The sequence below is a fragment of the Colletotrichum abscissum genome (genome assembly GCF_030869225.1).
Source record: "Colletotrichum abscissum strain IMI 504890 chromosome Unknown Scaffold_18.1, whole genome shotgun sequence".
Classification (NCBI taxonomy): Eukaryota; Fungi; Ascomycota; class Sordariomycetes; order Glomerellales; family Glomerellaceae; genus Colletotrichum; species Colletotrichum abscissum.
In genome coordinates, this window is record NW_026850076.1 from 451,174 (window position 1) to 468,726 (window position 17,553).

General features: G+C 52.2%; 8 protein-coding genes across 8 annotated transcripts; 5 read left to right on the forward strand and 3 right to left on the reverse strand.

Annotated features, from left to right (window-relative positions):
- Positions 1-731: 731 nt before the first annotated feature.
- CABS01_08143 (uncharacterized protein) lies at positions 732-2,576 on the forward strand (the record flags this gene model as incomplete). The annotated part of the gene is made up of 4 exons (XM_060541505.1): positions 732-761; positions 871-1,344; positions 1,406-2,401; positions 2,463-2,576. The coding sequence occupies 4 exons, from the start codon at positions 732-734 to the stop codon at positions 2,574-2,576; spliced, it is 1,614 nt and encodes a 537-aa protein (XP_060402309.1).
- Positions 2,577-3,495: 919 nt separating this feature from the next.
- On the reverse strand, positions 3,496-4,122 carry CABS01_08144 (uncharacterized protein; the record flags this gene model as incomplete). Its single annotated transcript, XM_060541506.1, has 1 exon — positions 3,496-4,122. One exon carries the CDS (start codon positions 4,120-4,122, stop codon positions 3,496-3,498), a length of 627 nt encoding a protein of 208 aa, XP_060402310.1.
- Positions 4,123-4,473: 351 nt separating this feature from the next.
- CABS01_08145 (uncharacterized protein) lies at positions 4,474-5,278 on the forward strand (the record flags this gene model as incomplete). The annotated part of the gene is made up of 2 exons (XM_060541507.1): positions 4,474-4,536; positions 4,598-5,278. 2 exons carry the CDS (start codon positions 4,474-4,476, stop codon positions 5,276-5,278), a joined length of 744 nt encoding a protein of 247 aa, XP_060402311.1.
- Positions 5,279-6,294: 1,016 nt separating this feature from the next.
- CABS01_08146 (serine carboxypeptidase S28) lies at positions 6,295-8,045 on the forward strand (the record flags this gene model as incomplete). The annotated part of the gene is made up of 2 exons (XM_060541508.1): positions 6,295-7,559; positions 7,613-8,045. The coding sequence occupies 2 exons, from the start codon at positions 6,295-6,297 to the stop codon at positions 8,043-8,045; spliced, it is 1,698 nt and encodes a 565-aa protein (XP_060402312.1).
- Positions 8,046-8,207: 162 nt separating this feature from the next.
- On the reverse strand, positions 8,208-10,091 carry CABS01_08147 (choline dehydrogenase; the record flags this gene model as incomplete). Its single annotated transcript, XM_060541509.1, has 2 exons — positions 8,208-9,938; positions 10,005-10,091. 2 exons carry the CDS (start codon positions 10,089-10,091, stop codon positions 8,208-8,210), a joined length of 1,818 nt encoding a protein of 605 aa, XP_060402313.1.
- A 2,136-nt stretch (positions 10,092-12,227) lies between these two features.
- On the forward strand, positions 12,228-13,507 carry CABS01_08148 (uncharacterized protein; the record flags this gene model as incomplete). The annotated part of the gene is made up of 2 exons (XM_060541510.1): positions 12,228-12,768; positions 13,152-13,507. 2 exons carry the CDS (start codon positions 12,228-12,230, stop codon positions 13,505-13,507), a joined length of 897 nt encoding a protein of 298 aa, XP_060402314.1.
- A 779-nt stretch (positions 13,508-14,286) lies between these two features.
- On the reverse strand, positions 14,287-14,763 carry CABS01_08149 (uncharacterized protein; the record flags this gene model as incomplete). Its single annotated transcript, XM_060541511.1, has 1 exon — positions 14,287-14,763. One exon carries the CDS (start codon positions 14,761-14,763, stop codon positions 14,287-14,289), a length of 477 nt encoding a protein of 158 aa, XP_060402315.1.
- A 1,028-nt stretch (positions 14,764-15,791) lies between these two features.
- Positions 15,792-16,358, forward strand: CABS01_08150 (glyoxalase/Bleomycin resistance protein/Dioxygenase; the record flags this gene model as incomplete). Its single annotated transcript, XM_060541512.1, has 1 exon — positions 15,792-16,358. The coding sequence occupies one exon, from the start codon at positions 15,792-15,794 to the stop codon at positions 16,356-16,358; it is 567 nt and encodes a 188-aa protein (XP_060402316.1).
- Positions 16,359-17,553: the final 1,195 nt, after the last annotated feature.

The following is a 17,553-nucleotide window of genomic DNA, read 5'->3' on the forward strand; positions in this document are numbered from 1 at the left end:
ATCACGGGACCGAGAAAACGAGTAGCTGGTACCCGCCAAGCAGTGTCACACCCTGAGACGAATTCTTCAAGGTTAGAAGACGAACATGGTGAGCTTGACCTGATAGCTCAAGGCGAATTTCGGCGTCTACGTTCGGGCAACGCCTCTTCGCATGTCCTGTGCCCACAAGTCGGATGCTGGACTAGGTAGCCGGTCGCTCAAGTGGCAACCCAGCATCCGCAGGTGTTGCTTGAGAATTCTGAAAGGACAAGGGTTTGGTAGGGGGTGCGTGAACGAGGGTGGTGCAACCAACGATCTGCCCAGCCAGTACAAGCAAAACCCAAGGACCATTCGCCCTAGTCCAGCCGCCTTTTCGGTCCCATGTGGGAATGGGCCGTCCTTCCACCCCATGCAAGGGTGGTAGGCTCGAAACGGCCGAACTAATTGATGGGCAATTGAAGGTTGGGGTTCGTTCCTACCAAGAACCGCTTCCTCTCCATCGGAATCTTACTCCTCATCCCCGTCGCAGGTGATTTCCAAGGCCGAAAATCATAAAACCTCGGCGTGTCCCCGCGATCCCTGGCCTGCTTTGTCTTGAGCTTTCCATCCTCAACCCTCCCCTCATCCACTTTCCCGCCTCCAAGATCCATTACACACAGCTTGGTCTGTGGTGATCGGCCATCTCAGCTTACTCCCTCTCCGCCAACAACAAAGGGAACTTGCGCCTCGGCCGCGTGCCGTCCACAGTCAGCATGTCCGAGAAGATTGATACCGTGGACACTGTCCACGCCCACGACCATGACTCCGACAAGGCAAGTCGCAGTGACTTTTACCGTCGAGCCCCGCACAACTGATTTTGGAAGCAGCAGCTAACATGTCTTGATGTTGCAGAAGGAAATCCAGACCAAGGTCGTCAGGGGTAGCGAGGCTTTCAACGAGGCCATGATCAAGGAGCCCCCTAGTGCCTGGACCAAAGCCCAGCTGATGATCTACGCCTTCTCCCTCATCGGTTTCTTCTGTTCCACCATGAACGGTTATGACGGTTCCTTGATCAACAACCTGCTTCAGAACCCTTCTTTCAAGGAGCGTTATGGCGCCAAGAACGACGGTATTTGGGCTGGTATTATCTCTTCCATGTACCAGATTGGTGGTGTTGTGGCTCTTCCCTTCGTCGGTCCCGCCCTCGACACCTGGGGTCGCAGAATCGGCATGTTCATCGGTGCAGCCATCATCATTATCGGTACCTGCATCCAGGCAACTGCCAATGGCACTAGCCAATTCATGGGAGGTCGATTCCTGCTTGGTTTCGGTGTCTCCATCGCCGCATCCGCCGGACCCATGTACGTCGTCGAGATCAACCACCCGGTAAGTAACAACCTCAACTCATCGAACAAGATGAAGAATCTTGTGTTAACGACTCTTCAAGGCCTACCGCGGAGTCGTTGGAGCGCTATACAATACACTTTGGTTTTCTGGAGCTATCATTGCTTCTGGTGCAGCTCGCGGAGCCCTGGACATCGATGGTGATGCCTCATGGCGCCTCATCACCTGGCTTCAGGCTCTCTTCTCCGGACTCATTGTTATCTTCTGCATGTTCATGCCAGAGTCTCCCAGATGGCTATTCGTCAACAATAAGAAGGAGAAGGCTGCCGAAGTACTCGCCAAGTACCACGGAAATGGCAACCCCGACTCTCCATGGGTCAAGCTCCAGCTACACGAGTATGAAGAGCTCCTCAACATGGACGGTGCCGACAAGCGCTGGTGGGATTACCGTGCGCTGTTCCGCAACCGCGCTTCTGTCTACCGTCTCTCCTGCAACGTCTGTATCTCGATCTTCGGTCAGTGGGCCGGCAACGCTGTTCTGTCGTATTTCCTCGGATCCGTTCTCGACACCGCCGGCTACACCCACCCCATCCAGCAAGCCAACATCACCCTCATCAACTCTTGCCAGCAGTTCCTGTGCGCCATTTGCGGTGCTTTGCTTGTTGATAGAGTCGGTCGTCGTCCCCTACTGCTCTTCTCTTTCACCGCTTGCACAATTGTTTGGCTCGGCATGACTGTCGCCTCAGGTATTTTGTCCAAGTCTCAGGTCGGTGAAACGGACAGTGGTGCCCCCATCTTCGACAACCCGGCCGCGTCCCAGGCTTGCTTGGCCATGATCTTCATCTTCGGTTCAGTCTACTCGGTCGGTATCACGCCCCTCCAGGCTCTGTACCCCGTCGAGGTGCTCTCCTTCGAGATGCGCGCCAAGGGTATGGCCTTCTCCAACTTGGCTGTCAACGCCGCCGGTCTCCTGAACCAGTTCGCTTGGCCCGTCTCCATGGAGAAGATTGCCTGGAAGACTTACATCATCTTCACCATCTGGGACGCAGTCCAGACCGCTGTCATCTACGTCTTCATTCCCGAGACTAAGGGCCGCACCGTAAGTATCCAGATTAAGTGTAGTGACCTTTTCAAAGCATGTGCTGACTCATCTGAAACAGCTCGAGGAGCTCGATCACATCTTCGCTGCCGACAAGCCAGTCAAGGCTTCCATCCAGAAGAAGGAGGTCGCTGTCGATCGCTACGGCGACGTTGTCAACGTCCAGGACGTCTAAACGCTTCAGCAACCTTACGATATCAATCAAATTACATGCGCGAGCGAGCTAGTTGTGGAACTGTGTTTTGTCGGGGAGTAAAGAACTAATGATGCGAGGACACGGAAACAGCGGGGTCGTGTCACCTACTTTTGCATGGTTGGCGAGGTTTTATGTTCTGGGGTCGCTTTACGGCGGCTGTTGAATATGGGCCACCCTATCGCAAGCCTTTGTTATCTTCTATACCTATTATACCACCTTTTATCCACTGCAAAACTAAACTTGGTGATCTGTTGTTAATGCTTTTGTCTGGAAATATGGATTCCTCCTATTCGCGGTTCTATCTCAGCATCTATTTCTTCGCGTTTATGCTCTTGAGAAGAGAGAAGCGGGTATCACGGTGAATACGAGACCGTATTCCAGCTAACAGTGGATGTACTTAGAGCTGGATTGCATTCTAGATAGCATGTAAACCATTCAAACCCGTATCTAGCCGTTGAAATCTAGGATCGAACCTCGTTATTTGAGTGATACTATTTTGCTGCTTTAGTTGAAGGTATAGTGTCCTAGGCGTTTGATGGAGATTCTCAGCAAGAGTATCACCGACTACCGAATCTTTGCCCTCGCCTACGACTCAAGGACATGGCTTCTAACAAGCTATTAAAGTCACGATACCGTAACTAGTATTACTGCCTCGACTATTGTCAGCACAAAACTCACCAAGACTAGCTGGCCGTAAGCCAAGTCGGCGAGTTTGGGAATGTAGCAAGCGGGCTTGAGTGACAAGAAATCAATGAGATCTAAAATGATATCTTGTTCTTTAAAAGAAACGCTTCAGCCTACAGCACATGATTCTTGATCAAACCTCATTTGTAAGAAAGTTATATTAATGTTAAATTCATAAGAACGCAACCCTTATTCTTTATACGCACTACTTCACTCAAGATCCCGTATCTATAGTAGGGCCCAGGGCTTCGAATAAGTCCACCTCATCCGCAGACCAAGTCAAGAAACCGCCCATGGTGTCGTCCGAAGGGAAGTATTCTTCAAGGTCTGTAAACGTCCCTGGTAATCTGTAGTCTGAGGACGGAACTTGTCCGTCGAGTCCCGAACACCCAATTAGGCTTCTCTCTGCCCTACTAAGAGATTCCGCAAAAGCCTTGGGAGTCATGAGAAAACATTTCTTAAACTGCCGGTGGAGGTGCGCGCTTGCCACGCCCAGCTTCCGCGCCAGGCCTCCTACAGTCCACTTGAGGCTGTCGGCCTCGGCGGCTGCAATCATAGCGCGCGCCTGATGTGCAATCTTGCGACTGCTGCTGTCTCTGCTCCAGTCGTCCTTACATGGCTCGCATCGCTTGCAGGATCGGTATCCGGATTGCGAGGCATGTTGCAGGTCGTTGAAGAAGATGATATTGCCTCGTCGAGCGACACGACCGGGGCACGTTGGCCGGCAAAAGATTTGGGTCGATTTGACACCGTAGAAGAAAGACGAATTAGCAGAGAGATCGCGACGAGAGACGAGAAGCCACCGGGCAGAATCGACAGTCTTGTTGAATTGAGAGGCCATCGATGGGAAGGTTGATGATGATGGTCCAGGCCATGGGAAAACGATGAAGAGAGGTTTGACTTCGAGATTTGGCTTGGCTCAGTCAATAACCCGTCTGAACCCGATCTCGGCTCTTACTAGCTCAAGCACATGATTGGCTGGTTCAAGGTCATCTTTCACAGGAACGATTTGATTGGTCAGTTTGAGATCACAACCCCTTCACTGTCGGAACGGTGTTGTTCGCATATATATGCGTTGTACTTTCCGTCAAACCGGACGAATTTTGATTTTGCAACACAGATTAAGAGTCAACAAAGTTCTAGCATCACAGAGTGCTCAACCCTCTCCACGAGCTTAATATCCAAGAAGACCATGGACAGTCCCGCTGCTGCCAACGTGTTCGGCACCCTTGGGGCAGTGCTTTGGTCGCTTCAGGTAGAAACCAACTTTTCTGTTTGTAGTCTTTTCAAAATATCTTTACTGAAATTCATTCAAGCTCTTGCCTCAAATTTGGAAAAACTGGCGGCGGCACGAGACCCAGTCCCTGTCGTCAACGTTTTTCCTCTCATGGGCTGTCGCTGGGGTCCCCCTCGGCGTATACAATATCGCCGACGATTTTAACATTGCCCTCCAGATACAGCCCAAAATCTTGATTTTCCTCAGTCTCTGGACCTGGTTTCAGTGCAAATATTATGGCGACAAATGGAGCACACGGAAAATAGTAGCTAGCGTCATCGGCATAGCCATTGTTCTGGCCGGTGCCGAGGTTGGCCTTGTATACGCACTCAAATTGGCACGCGAACGCGGGCACACGTGGCCATCAATTCTCATGGCTATTGTAGCTGCGCTTCTTTTGGCTGGTGGCGTACTCCGACATTACCTTCAGATGTTGAAGACTCGATCGGACGCGGGCTTGTCCCTCAAGTTCGCAACATTGGATCTGAGCGGGGATGTTGCATCGCTTCTATCTGTGATCTTTCAGAAGACACTCAAAATCTATGGAATCGTTATATATGGATCGGAGTTAGCAATATGGGTCGGCCTGATAGGCCTAGCTATCCATTATCGCCGTGTCAGCAATGGTGATTTCAACAAAGGACCCGAGGTGGACGCGGTGGTGTTAGGCAGAGGGGAGACTCGGGCAGGAGGCCGCAACGAAGAGAATCAGATTGTTTAGAACTGCTCACAAGGCTCTCATTAGCTTGGATGTCTGAGCAGAGTCTCCGCAGCCAATGGTCTGCGCACTAGTTCTGGAGACATTAAGGTCGGGACGTGATTGTTGTATTCCTGCGAAAACCCTGCACGAATATGTTCGCTAAGAGCAATTTGAACTAAGTGGTATAAGTGTTAGCGGTTGATTAGATGCGTAGATGTAACCATTTGCACCTTTCCTAGCAGGTTAGCAGTATAAAATTTCAGATTGTAAAGCGGTGCTTCGTCCACTTGCTACGACCATCTGTGCTAATGCTTTAGTCTCGCGTCATTGAGCCCATGCATTGCGGCTGGCAATTAAAGGCTGGCGACAGTTCTGGTTCCCAAGCGTCTACGATAGGTGCTGTTTACTAACCCAGCCGCATTGAACACATACTCAGCGAGCCTAAACAAGGCTAACACGGTTCAAATTGACCTAGTTTTGCCGCGCCTCTAAGCTTGGAAATACGGCGCATACGTACTAAGTACGTTCTGCAATCAAACCGTAGCGCAGGCAAGCTTTATTGAGTCATCCCGAATTAAACATTTCAAAGTCTAAAGACAGCATTGCTGTCTGAGGCAAAATAGTTGTCATGATATTAGCGTTTGATTGCAGATCCCCTTTAAAGTCTGCCGAGCGGGTTCATAATCCATGACGTCCAACAAGGCAGGGGACAGGCCTTGGCCAGCCCCATCTCAGATCGAAGTTTGTGCTTTTCGGGAAGGTCGAACATCGAACTTTGAACAATGAGTTCGTATCGTCGAATGGGGCGCCAGGACCGATCAGGTAGGTAGCATTCGGACACGCAAAGACGCAATCGAGTCCCTGGACCCCTCGTACGACGCTGCGGCACCCACGGACTGAGATTGCGATGATCGGCAGCGACACGGACAGCACAAATATGGCCGGGGGCGCGACTTGTTGGCGCGAATTCTGTACGGTCCGCAGCTGCCTTCATTCAAGTTGATCTTCTTTCTCATTTCAAGGTCAAACGGGACACGATGGCGCCGTCTTGGCTAACAGTTGGCTTGCTCGGCTTCATCCGGGTCACCGCAGCTCTGGGACCGCAGCCTAGCCCGGCTCAGATGTGGAGGGAGTTCCATCTCCAACCCGAGCTCGAACCCGCTGCCGAAGGAGCTGCAGGCCCCGAGGTCGTCCGATTATTCGCCAATGACAGTGCCCCCGGCGCGCCGGATCCGTCCACTCTCTACCGGCCTTTCAACTTTTCGGTTCCCATTGACCACTTCCACAATGATTCCATGTACGAGCCACACTCGAATGGCAGCTTTCCTCTCCGATACTGGTACGACGACCGGTTTTACCAGCCTGGAGGCCCTGTCATCGCCCTGGCAGCGGGTGAAACCAGCGGCGCGGGCCGCTTGCCTTTCTTGCAAAAGGGTATCGTTGCCATCCTGGCGGAAGCAACCAACGGAGTCGGCGTCATCTTGGAACATCGGTACTACGGCCGCAGCTATCCCACCCCAGACTTCAGCACGGAAAATCTGCGATTCCTTACGACCGATCAAGCCTTGGCGGACACTGCTTACTTTGCCAAGAACATTGTCTTCCCCGGCAAACTGGCAGAAGTTAATCTGACGGCACCGGAAACACCGTGGATCGTGTACGGAGGCTCGTATGCCGGTGCCTTCGTCGCGTTTCTGCGCAAACTGTACCCTAAAGTCTTCTGGGGCGCGATCTCTTCTTCTGGAGTCACTGCCGCCGTGGTTGACTTTTGGGAATACTATGAAGCCGCGAGACGTTTCGCCCCCGAGGGATGCGCAGAGACGACACAGAAACTGATGCACATGGTGGACAACATCTTGATGCAGAAGGGCAACACGACTGAAGAGGACATCGTGACACTAAAGACCGCCTTCGGACTCCCTAACGTGACTGCGAGCGTCGACTTTGCGAGCGCGATTGGGGGCGGCATTGCAGGGCTACAGGGTCGAAACTGGGACCCAGCCCTTGACAGCGACGATTTCCTTCTCTACTGTGGCAACATGACCTCCGACGAACTGGTGTGGCCCGCAACGGATAGCCTTGACTCTAGTGCTCGCTACCTACTTGAGGTTGGCGGCTATGAATCAGAAGTCACGGAGTTGGCCCCTCGACTCAAGAACTACATTGGCTACGTCAACTACACATCGTCCTGGTGCGACTCGGAGAACCAAGACGACTGCTTCGGACCCGGAAGTGACGATGCGTATGCCGCGGATGATCTCAGCGCGTCCTGGCGTCTGTGGGCCTACCAGTATTGTTCTCAGTAAGTGATCGAACTCAGAATTATTGTGACCAAACTCTGACACTTGTGTTTAGATGGGGCTACCTCCAGACCGGCTCCGGCGTTCCGAAAGACCAGCTTCCTCTGATCTCTCGCCTGATTGACATTGAATACTCCACAGTCATCTGTCGCAAGGCTTTCAACATTACCTCGCTACCTGACGTTGAAGCCATCAACAAGTACGGTGGTTATAACTTCAGCTACCCTCGCGTAGCCATCATTGACGGCGAATCTGACCCGTGGCGATCTGCGACTCCTAACAAGATCGGGCTTCCGCGGCCAGAGTCGACTACCGAGGAGCCCAACTTGGTCATCACGGGCGGAGCAGTTCACCACTGGGACGAGAATGGCATTTTCAAGAAAGAGACAACGGCTGACCTCCCACCATTGCCTGTCAAAGAGGCCCAGAGCTTCGAGGTGGAGTTTGTACAAGCCTGGCTTAAGGAGTTTGCTGCGACAAGAAAGTAGACAGTATTACTGAAGATAATTTTGCGCTACAAAGAACTCTCAATAGCGAAGTATGTACGCGGAACAAAATAGCCCCATCGGACGCTACATAGAAAACATTAACGTCATTGCTACTCAGCATACTCTGGATAATATTTGACTTTGGCTACTGGCGTAGGCCTTTCATAACTTTTTTGCAGCCTCAATAATGATATCAGCAGCTCTCTCCGCAATTCCATATATTGCAGTCTGAATATGCGCTGAAATTAGGACTGGCATGATACTTGCGTCCACGACCCTGAGGTTCTCCGCTCCGTAGACCTTTAGTGACGGGTCAACGACGCCGCCATCTTCCTTCGGGAGCATTGCGCAGGAGCCGACTGGGTGATAGATGGATAAGGTGGTCCTGAGAGCAAAGTCCCGCCACTGTGCGTCTGTCGTAGTATTCAAGCCTGGCTCATACTCCGAAACCCACGTGGATCTGAGAGGTTCGGTGAGAGCGACCTGACGACACTTTTTGATGGCTTGGATGGCTGCTTGCAAGTCGTATTCATTTGAAAGATAATTCGGGTCGATGAGAGGTGGTCCCAAGGGGTCGGCAGGGTTGACGTGGACATGCCCTCGGCTCAGTGGATGCATAATGGCCGCGATGAGCGTGAAGTAGTCTTTGCCGTAACCTGGACTTCCCGAAGCAGGATACCCCTTGACGCCGGTATATCCGTCGCTGAAAAGAATTTCCAGTTGAGGTACCGTCGTATCGTTGAGCCATTGGAGCTTTTTCTTCTCGACCGGGTTGTTGGTATCCCCAATCGCCGTCTGAGCAAGGGCAGCAAGCGCTGCTTCTCCATCGTCACCGAGAGCTTGGTTCCAGTTGGTGAACGTGTATCCACTCCCAGAGTATCCGTACATTGAAGTCTTGCCTTGCCGCCAGAGCTGGAGCTGCTCAGCAGCATAGACTGTGTCGTACTTGAGACGGTCGTATCCAGTGTAGTTGCTCTTCAGTTCGTACGAGCTCTGGATGCGGATGTGATCCTGGAGGTTTTCACCTACTCCTGGAAGGTCAATAATCTGACTAATACCAGCAGCAGAGAGAATATCCGCCTTGCCAATGCCGGAGTTTTCCAGAATAGAGGGGCTCAGTAAACCTCCACCAGAAACGATAACCTCGCGACGAGCAGTTAGGACGGTTCCGTCGACAAGAGTCACGCCGGTAGCACGCTGGCTGCCATGGCAGGTAGTCTTCAAATTGACTTTGGCGACCTTTGAATCTGTCAAAACGAAGTGATTTGGACCGGCTAAGGGCAGGTAAGAGTTTGCGCTGTAGGATCGGTTGTAGTGTGTCGGCTCGATGCTGTTGGGCGAGTACAGAACGCCCAGAACGTTGCCGTTCAATGATTCGAGGTTTGTTTCGATGCCCAAGCTGTTCATGACCGGGAACAGCGGGGCTTGGTGCTTGGGGATGAGCCGGTTGATCAGAGCCTTGATAGGTCCAGCATTGCCAACGCCCTCGCTCCCGGTGTAGTACTGAGTGTTGGCCGAGGTAAAATTCTCAGACTTCATCATGGCAGAGCGCATCGAGTCCCAGTTCCACCCTGGGTTACCAAGCTCTTCCCATCCGTCATACTCGTGCGCAGACGCCCTATCGTATGAGAAGAGGTTGAGTGCGGAGCTCCCACCCAAGACGTGCCCTCTGGTCTGAACCCAGACGCGGCCATTTGATCCCTCCTGCGGCACAGTAGTGAGATTCCAGTCGTACTTGCTCCCAAACGTCGAACCTCTCCGACCCGGAATCTCAATGCGCTCGTCGCCGAGCCCTGATGGACCTGCTTCGATGACCAGGACTGTCGCGTTCTGCAGCCCCCGGCTGAGACGGGTCGACAGCGCGACTCCAGCAGTACCTCCGCCAACAACAATCTGTAGAGCCATCAGTTAGTTCACATCATAATTCGGGGTGGGTGTAATCGGTTAGAGAGCACAAACGTAGTCGAAAGCCTTGTCAGTCGGCTGACCAGGAGCTGCTGACACTGCTGCCACGTACAGGGCCAGGATCGAGGCGACTGGGAACATTTCGATGTATCGAGATCTTCATGCGAGGTCCCTTTGAACGAGGTAAGAGTCTGGTTTGAATCGAGCGAGCTACGCGGACATGCAGGTTTAGATGGCGCATAGGGTTGTGAGCGGCACACTTTGTCGGGCTGGGCGGCGGCACCAACGTCGCTGGAAGTGTGTCTCGACGGCGATCAGGATGTCCAACACCACTTGGGAAGTCTACTGAATCCGTCCTTTGCAAGGGCTTAGACGCTTGATGGGCGTTCTGGATCAGAATTCCGGCATTCTTTTGTACAATAGAACTTTGGGGCCCAGGGTAGTTCATGTGGCTTTGCAAAACGTTGGACAAAATAATCAACTCATTTCGCACAACCCATGGAAGCGAGTCAGGGCACACTTCAACCGGGCGTTCTAGTAGACGGGGAATCAACCCTTGCACACCCAGCGCGACATCGAAGACGATTAGATGAACTATCCGAGGAAACGTGGGTGGGTGGCTTTCAGGGTGAAAGTTCTCTTCGCTTCCGGGCGGGGTGAAAACGGCTGAGTTTGCAACGCTAGAGAACCCTCCTCAGATAGAGATGGAATGTCGCCGGTGACCTTGATGCAACCTACCGTGCCTACTTTATCCGCAGCGTACCATCAACCGTTGAATCTGCATCGTCCTGACGCCTGGCTCTGCAGTCTCTCCAAGTTGTTGCGAGATGGGCGGGGTTCCTCGGACTTTGCAGCAGGGCATCGGCAGTTTACCCCGGTCGTGCCCTCCGCCCACTCCAATACGAATTTCCACACCGGGAGCGACAGCGGCATCTGTGTGAAGAAGGTCTACCGCTAGCTCAATGTTCGCTTACATGGACAAGGGTTGTGTGGGTTGCACGAGAAGGCGCTAAGATGGCGTGGTAAAGGGGTTGATGGGCTTTGCTGAAGACTCGACCCGCCGCGATGAAATGATTACAATCAAGACGGACAGGTACCTACGGCGATGGAAAAGACTAGACTATTCACTTCTGCCATAACATTCAAATTTACGGAGTACTGTCCAAACTGCAGTCGCGCTGCTTTTTCATCTTTTGGCCTCACGCTGAGGGGTTGAGAGGATTCTGTCCGAACAAAAGCCGTTGTATAGCACAGGTAGGCACAGGATCCTCTGCTAAAACAAAACTGGAGACGTAACGGGGGATTGACATGGACAATCTCGACAGTACACGGGACAAATCCTGAGCGCCAGGTCAGGATCTTATCCACCACGACCCAGGAAGGCCTCGCTATCGGACTTCCAAGCTGACTGGATTCAAGACCTGGTACCTTAACACCGGATTAGATAATCTTTGTCAGTGGGAGCTTGGGAGAACATGAATATTTGACTTCCGAGAAGCAATTCTTCTGGTCAACACTCAACATTGCTCGATAACTGAAGCTTCATTCCCAGCTCTCGGCACACATATCAGCAGCCTTCACAGTTCGAGATACATCGGCATCTTCCATCACAAGCATAGCACGACCTTGAGCCCATGAGAAGATTATCTGTACAAGGAGTTGAATTATCTCTGATGATCTGAATCTTGCGATTGCCATTTTTTCTCTTAAATAATGCCCAGCCAAAAGTGTGGGGATGCGAGTCATAAACCCAACGAGGCGGAAGCCAAGGTGTAATCAAAGTTGCGCAAACACTCCCTTGACTCCCAGGTCTCGAGAAGTTGAAGTTGCACGGGAGCGGAGCGGGTTCCGCATTCCAAACGGCTGTCCTGCTGCCATCCCTTTACATTCACAGAACCAGGCACGAGAAGTTTAATGTCGATTCTGCATGCCTGAGTCACATTGCCGGCCGAGTGGTAAAGCAATATCTGGGGGGAATGCGAAGAGCCACCATCCGGGCGCCACAGACTTTTGCAGATTCCTTGAAATATGCGGACGAATTGTTTGATGGGTTCTGCGGCAGGCTTGTTTGAAACAAAATGCCCAAACAGTGCGAAGCTATGGTACGACAAAACTGACTTATATGACTGGCATCTGACCATTGCTGAGAAGGCGGCATCTTCCTGCGTCATGTGTGTTCTCAGACACGCCACGACAGCGTGCCACTGGTCTTGAAACCCGATCTCGACGATACCACTTGCATAAACGGACTTCTCCAGACAGCAGCTACCTACGACGATGAGCGTAGTCTCTCGAAATGAATCACTACCGCCGAACGAGGACGTCGGTCCAATCTCCTTTGCTCTCGCCCTCGCCCTGACAACCTTCCTCGTCATCACGACCGGCCTCCGACTATGGGTGCGAGTAGCGAACAGGAAGCTCGGATGGGACGACTTGACTATCGCTCTCGCAGGGGCAACGGCAGTCATACGGTTCGCCTTCGTCGTCTTACAGTGGAAACACGGAAATGGCAGACACCGAGTCTATCTCAGCGACCATGACTACATGATGATCAACATGTACGGCTGGTGGGGACAAATGCTGCTCTTCATCTCTGTGGCGTTTCTGAAGGTGTCAATCTGTCTCTTGATCCTTCGCATCAAAGATACCAAGGTGCTCAAGCGCTTACTGCATGTCATAATGGCTGGTGTCCTCATCACGAATTTTGGAGTCGTGATCATTTTGATAGCCGAGTGTCAGCCCGTCGGCTTCTGGAGGGGCAAGTCAGCCGTGTGTTGGCCAACACACATCCGCATATATTTCATCTATGCGACGATTGGTATGATCAAAATATTCCGGAAGCCTCGGGGTCTCATCATTGATTAGAGTTGGTAGCATACTCGGTCTTGACGGACCTCATCTGTTCACTACTTCCTCTTGTGGTGATTTGGAATGTGAAGATCCCTCGACAGACGAAGATATCAGTCTCTTGCTTGATGGGGCTGGGCCTTGTGTGAGCTCCTCCCAAACATCTTCCAGTTTCATGTCCAGAAAAGACATCACGTCACCTAACATCCTATCTTTTTGAATATTAGGGCGACCGGGTTCGGCGTCGCTAGAGCAGCGTCATTGGGAATATCCACCTCAGACTTGAGTTGTGCGTTCAATTTCCCCTACCATCGACGGAACGAACCGAAATAAAGACTGACGTTTGTCTTGCAGGGGCATACTGTGTCGCCGGTATCTGGTCGAATCTCGAACTGTTTCTGGGTATCATCGCCGCAAACCTCGCTCTTACAAGGTCCATCTACGTCCACTTCTTCAGCAATGGTACAGCGCAGCACACACTTCCAGAGTCAACGGGCAGATGTGACCCGTTGCAGTCTGAGTATCTCAGTAGCAAGCTCCGAGGCGACCGCTTTGAAGTGCCTTCGACGATGATTGGGTCACCTTGTCGAAGAGGGTCGGAGACGAGGAGTTCAGATAGTGAAATCCCGCTGAGATCAGGCATCCAGAAGAAGACTGAATTTTGGTGGACAGAGGATGACGAAGGCCAGCCGCCGAGACCATGTCCGTGAGTCGAATTTGATGGGAGTGATACTGCTGTACATGACGTCTGGCGGCCGCATTCTCCAGGTGGCTGGCGGTCTTCCAGCGGCCCGCAACTTGATGCAAGGAAGTTTTCTGAAATTGACGTGGAATGTGAATTTATATCAAGCCCAAGTTTCGTTTCGTTTCGTCCAGAAACATACATGCTGAAGAAACGGGGAATTATACGACTGCTTTGAGCGACAATCTCTGTTTTATTACATACAACATGATCTTACTGTCATGTGACCGGATAACTAAGACATCTATCTTGACGTTGAGATTCGGATCGAGACCTTCGACCGCAGAACGGCGATCCCTCGGCAGTCGACGAAACTACAGCACCTATCTGACCCACACTCATGACTACATTGAGCACCAGACGAAGTCTCAGGTTCTCTTTAATCGCCTTTCAACGCATCGTTCCGGTGCATCCACCACTTCAGAATCAGATTCTCCCCATAACCTACGTCTCGTCAACGAGGCGCAGACGCGACGTGACCATCGTCGTGAGTAGTCCCTCTCGATCGCCGCGATCTCGACAACTTCTCCTTCTTGCCGCATCGCGGCACCAGATCCTTCTCGAGCAGAGCTTGAAAACACGGAAGCGGCGCCACGGGAAACCACGTCTTTGGCTCGTGGTCGGCCCACGCCTCCTGTCACTGCTGCGGAGTCCAATTCCGGTGATCTTGCACGAACCGGTCGACGTTCCACAGCTCGCCCGGGTCAAAGTTGCACCTCCCAATCAGCGTCCCTTGAACGATATCCCTCATGGCACGAGGGAAGGGAATCCTCGGTAAAAATATCCGGTTCTGCGGGCGACTCGGAGCTTGTTGGACATGATGGACCAGGTGAGCAACCACTCCGTCGGCGGGACGATGCCCTGGTACACCGATGCAAACCAGGCCGCTTGCCACGCGATATCTCTCTGGTTCGTCATCTGGAGTATCTCCGTGCACAACTGGGGCGTGGGCTGGCCGTCAAGAATCAGAGTGAAAGATGCAGGCGGCATTCCCGCGGGGACGAGAGCAAGGGCTTCCATAACCCACCGCGACACGTTGGCGGTAACCTGTTTGGCCTCCAGACCCCATGGTACTGGTTCGCGTCGGGTCATGGTCCGGTATTTGGCCTGGCGGCGAGTGTCCGGGGTGTCGAAGTTCGAGTCTGGTAGCAAGGCATTCCGCCACAAGTTGACCCAGCGATCGATCCGCAGGAGAGAAACGACCAGACAAACTGCACAGCCCATGCTGGCAATTCTTTCTGGACTAAAGGCCCCGCTGAGTTCGCGTAATGAGACCCAAAAAGCTCGTCTCCCGCTTCTTGTTCCGCGCGGCAGTGGAGTTCTTCGGGATTTGTACTGTGTGGTGTACGGTGGGCAGTCGGCTTCGGGACTTTGAGTCCCGAAGTCGGGCGATTAGCGGCTTTCTGTCCCGTACGGCACGGCGGGTCCACTAACGGTGTCCCGTGGCTCCGTTGGTTGCGCTCCCCGGAGCCACGCCGACGCCCCCCTCGGTATTCAAGACTGGTGGATGCTGCAAGCTTGCGACAATGAGCAAGGTAGTCAACACTTACATCCTCATTCCAGACTTACTTTCTTCAAAATCGTAATTGCTGCGTCATCGGTGTCAGCTACAGCGTAAGTACAGATGGGCACTTTTCCCTACCCCGCCGCCATGCGTTGACGGACAATCGGGGCCCATTCACCGCCGAGAAGCCAAAGCTCGGCCCCAATGTCCCTCCCCTTCCTATCTTTGTCCCAAAAGCATCCCATCATCCCGTCTGAAAAACGCCCCGAGTCGCAGTCACAGGACATGACAAATTCCTTACCGTCTTATTGGCTCAAAGAGATGCTGTACGACTACGGGCGGACGTCCGGTCCGGGTCCTCATCCACCCGACTCGTCCAACGGCAACGGCCTTTGACGCCAAATCTCCGAAGTGGCGCACCCGTACACATGTGTACACGGACTGTTGTGACACCGGATATTGGATGCAACAAGCCACTCGGAGATGCTATTCGTAAGCAGACATGGAGCCATACTGAGCGAGCCACGAGACTGACTACGTTCCACAAAGGTATGACGATGGATCAGCTCCTTCGGGTGTCGTGCACTCTCAGCTTAAGGTAAGGTAGAATCTAAATATCGAGCTACCCCACAGCAAATCTCACTCTCGATTTCCCCGGACCATCCATCCGCAGATCCTCCAAACATCATCTACATCCCCAGATCCACCGTGGGAAAACCTTCACAACAAACCAACACAACACGACAACATGGCGATCAAAGCCTCCACCGGAGTCTGCAAACCCTCCGAACTAGCCCACCTCGTCCTCCGCACAGCCAACCCCGAAAAGCTAGTCTCCTTCTATCAAACCTTCCTCGATGCAAAAATCACCGCCTCAAGCCCCCTCATCACCTTCCTCACATGGGACCACGAGCACCACCGCCTCGCCATCCTCAACGACCCCACCGCCGTCCCGCGACAGGACAACACTGTCGGCATGGATCACTTCGCCCTGACCTTTGACTCTCTCGGCGACCTGCTGCAGTCTTACAAGGCTCGCAGAGATCTGGGTATTGAACCTATTTGGTGCGTCAACCACGGCATGTCGACTAGTATGTACTACCGCGATCCGGACGGCGGCAAGATTGAGACGCAAGTAGATGTCTTCGAGACGAAGGAGGACGCTGTTGCGTATATGACGAGCGCGGAGTTTGGGGAGGATCCCAGGGGGCCGAGGTTCGATCCTGAGGAGATGGTCAAGAGGTTTGAGGCTGGTGAGGATGAGAAGAGTTTGATGAAGAGGACGGCTTTTGCGAAGGAGGAGGTGAAGGTATGATATTTAGGCTGTGTTGTGCATTACGATGTTGTGGTTCCGAGAATCAGATTGAATTTCGTGGATGCATCGTGCTCGCACGTGTAAGTCATAGGTATAGTACACTTAGTAATTGCATACAATGATGCTAAAAGCACACTTAGCATATAACTGAGGTACGACTAGCATTGAACTCTGAGAAGTCTTCTTGAAAGCCTGCTATTTGTTGGTGTGCGGTACTAGACTTATTGTTCTGCTCCCACGTAAAAGTTGGTGCTAGGAACATGCGGCCAGACACCCAAGCAACAACCTCAACCCTCAGATCGAAGGCCTCATGACTGCAGATTGATTCAGAGCTGGGCTATGAACTTAGCCAAGAAGTCAACGTGACAAGAAATCTTTATGTTCGCGCCTGATCGTCTCGATTACAAACTGGCAAACTTATATTCAAGTACGTACTCGTCTATCTTGAGGACATAGATGATCATGAGAAAAGTAGTGCTTAACTTGATAATATCTCCTTTATTCCCCGTTTGCCGTACGCGTCACCTTAGCTCAGAGCGCATTTGAAGAAAACATGGAGATATCCGCATTGGGACTGTTCCCCAGTCGACGGGGTAAGCGCCATGCCAGACATAACGTAGCGAAGGTACATGTAGGGGCCGGGAACAGGGGGCCGTATGATCTGACGCGAGATGCACCCTTTCTCTGCCAAATTTGCCAGACTCTACTTTGCTTGTCTTGTCAGAGGACAAAGAGCGTAGTTGATTCCCTAAGAGACAGTCTCTGACAGAGTCAAAGCCGAATATATCAAAAGACTTCTCTTCAGGTTTTTAGGAGAATGCTCCAAGTTGATTGGGTTGTGTTACAGACAACATCGCGGCTCGGAGTGTCTAAAAACCGACGGAACATCTTTCTTCAGTAGACTACTCAGACATGCGTTGAATGAGATCGTCCAATCTAGTACCTCAGAGACTCTGAATAAAGAATCAAAGATTGAATGAGAGAATCGCGGCAACGGGTCGCCTTCACATCGCATGCCCCAAACCCTCTACATTACCGACCATACTCCGTTCAATCCTCATACCATTACCTTCTAGCGCAAAAGGAAAGACATTGTCCCCAAAGCTTCATTTCCGTCCATACGACACAATTCCTCATTCCAACAAAAGCCAGGTCATGCGCCTGGTTTTTTCTTGCTGTGGCTGGGAAGAAACAG